This window comes from Fulmarus glacialis, unplaced genomic scaffold, assembly GCF_000690835.1.
Source record: "Fulmarus glacialis isolate BGI_N327 unplaced genomic scaffold, ASM69083v1 scaffold13726, whole genome shotgun sequence".
Taxonomy (NCBI): domain Eukaryota; kingdom Metazoa; phylum Chordata; class Aves; order Procellariiformes; family Procellariidae; genus Fulmarus; species Fulmarus glacialis.
In genome coordinates, this window is record NW_009217568.1 from 3,692 (window position 1) to 4,605 (window position 914).

General features: G+C 39.5%; 1 protein-coding gene across 1 annotated transcript in view; it reads right to left on the reverse strand.

Moving 5' to 3' along the window:
- Window positions 1-276: 276 nt before the first annotated feature.
- FERMT2 (fermitin family member 2) overlaps window positions 277-914 on the reverse strand; it is a gene marked incomplete at its 5' end in the record, with an annotated part of 19,875 nt that continues 19,237 nt past the window's right edge. The window contains one exon of the mRNA XM_009579728.1: window positions 277-855. Coding sequence (XP_009578023.1) covers window positions 682-855 — 174 coding nt within the window. The remainder of the gene's footprint in view (window positions 856-914) is intronic.

Genomic DNA, 914 nt, shown 5'->3' on the forward strand with positions numbered 1-914 from the left:
ACTAAAAGTGTCATAATACAATATGGTGTAAAAATAAAATAAAATTAAAAAAAAAAAAAAGACAATATAAATGATTATCAAAAGGCAAGTTAACAAATAAAACCAAGCTATAACAGACTAACAGAAGATCATCTTCGAGGCCACGCACAACTCTCTTCAAAGTCATGTCAGGCACCTGTAGCAGTCCCGGTGCATGTAGTGTGAAAGGAGAGATGGCAATTCTGCGTATGGGTAGGACGACTTCAAAACAGGTCGAATGTACAGAATAAAAAACACAAAAAAAAAAGAAAGAAAACACTCATGCATTAAACATGATAAATAGACTTCATATAGGTTAAGCCCTGGATGGCTTTACAAGAAGATGGCTTAGAGTTCTCTTAGAAAATTGGCTTTTTTTAAGTCAGTCAAATTTTATCCTGATCTGCCCATCAGATTCTGTATCTAAAGGCCAGCGGCACCATCCCCTGGCCCAGATACGGTCTTGTTATAGCAAATTAACAGAAGTGCTCATTAGTGCACACAGATTAACTGGTCTGGTAATGCAAAAATTTTCATGATAAAAAAAAAAAAAAGATACATTTCAAGCTTACTTTATTAAGCAGCATATTTCAAAGAACAGCTTTTTAAAGTTAAATATTAATATGGCCATGGGGTTTCCTCTCGGTGTACAGTACATGGGACTCAGACCCAACCACTGGTCAGTTTGTAGAACATCTCTTCATCTAAACTCTCGTTCTGATCTTTCGCTCGCGTCGACAAGAAGATGTAGCCACCGATGAACTCGTGAACCACTTTGCAATCCACCTCCGTGCAAATGAAGGACACCCGAACGTCATCTGCAAACTCCACCGTCACCTAGAGGGCAAAGCCACAGGGGTTAGCCTCACCGGCGCCTTCCCAAAGGACTGACACTG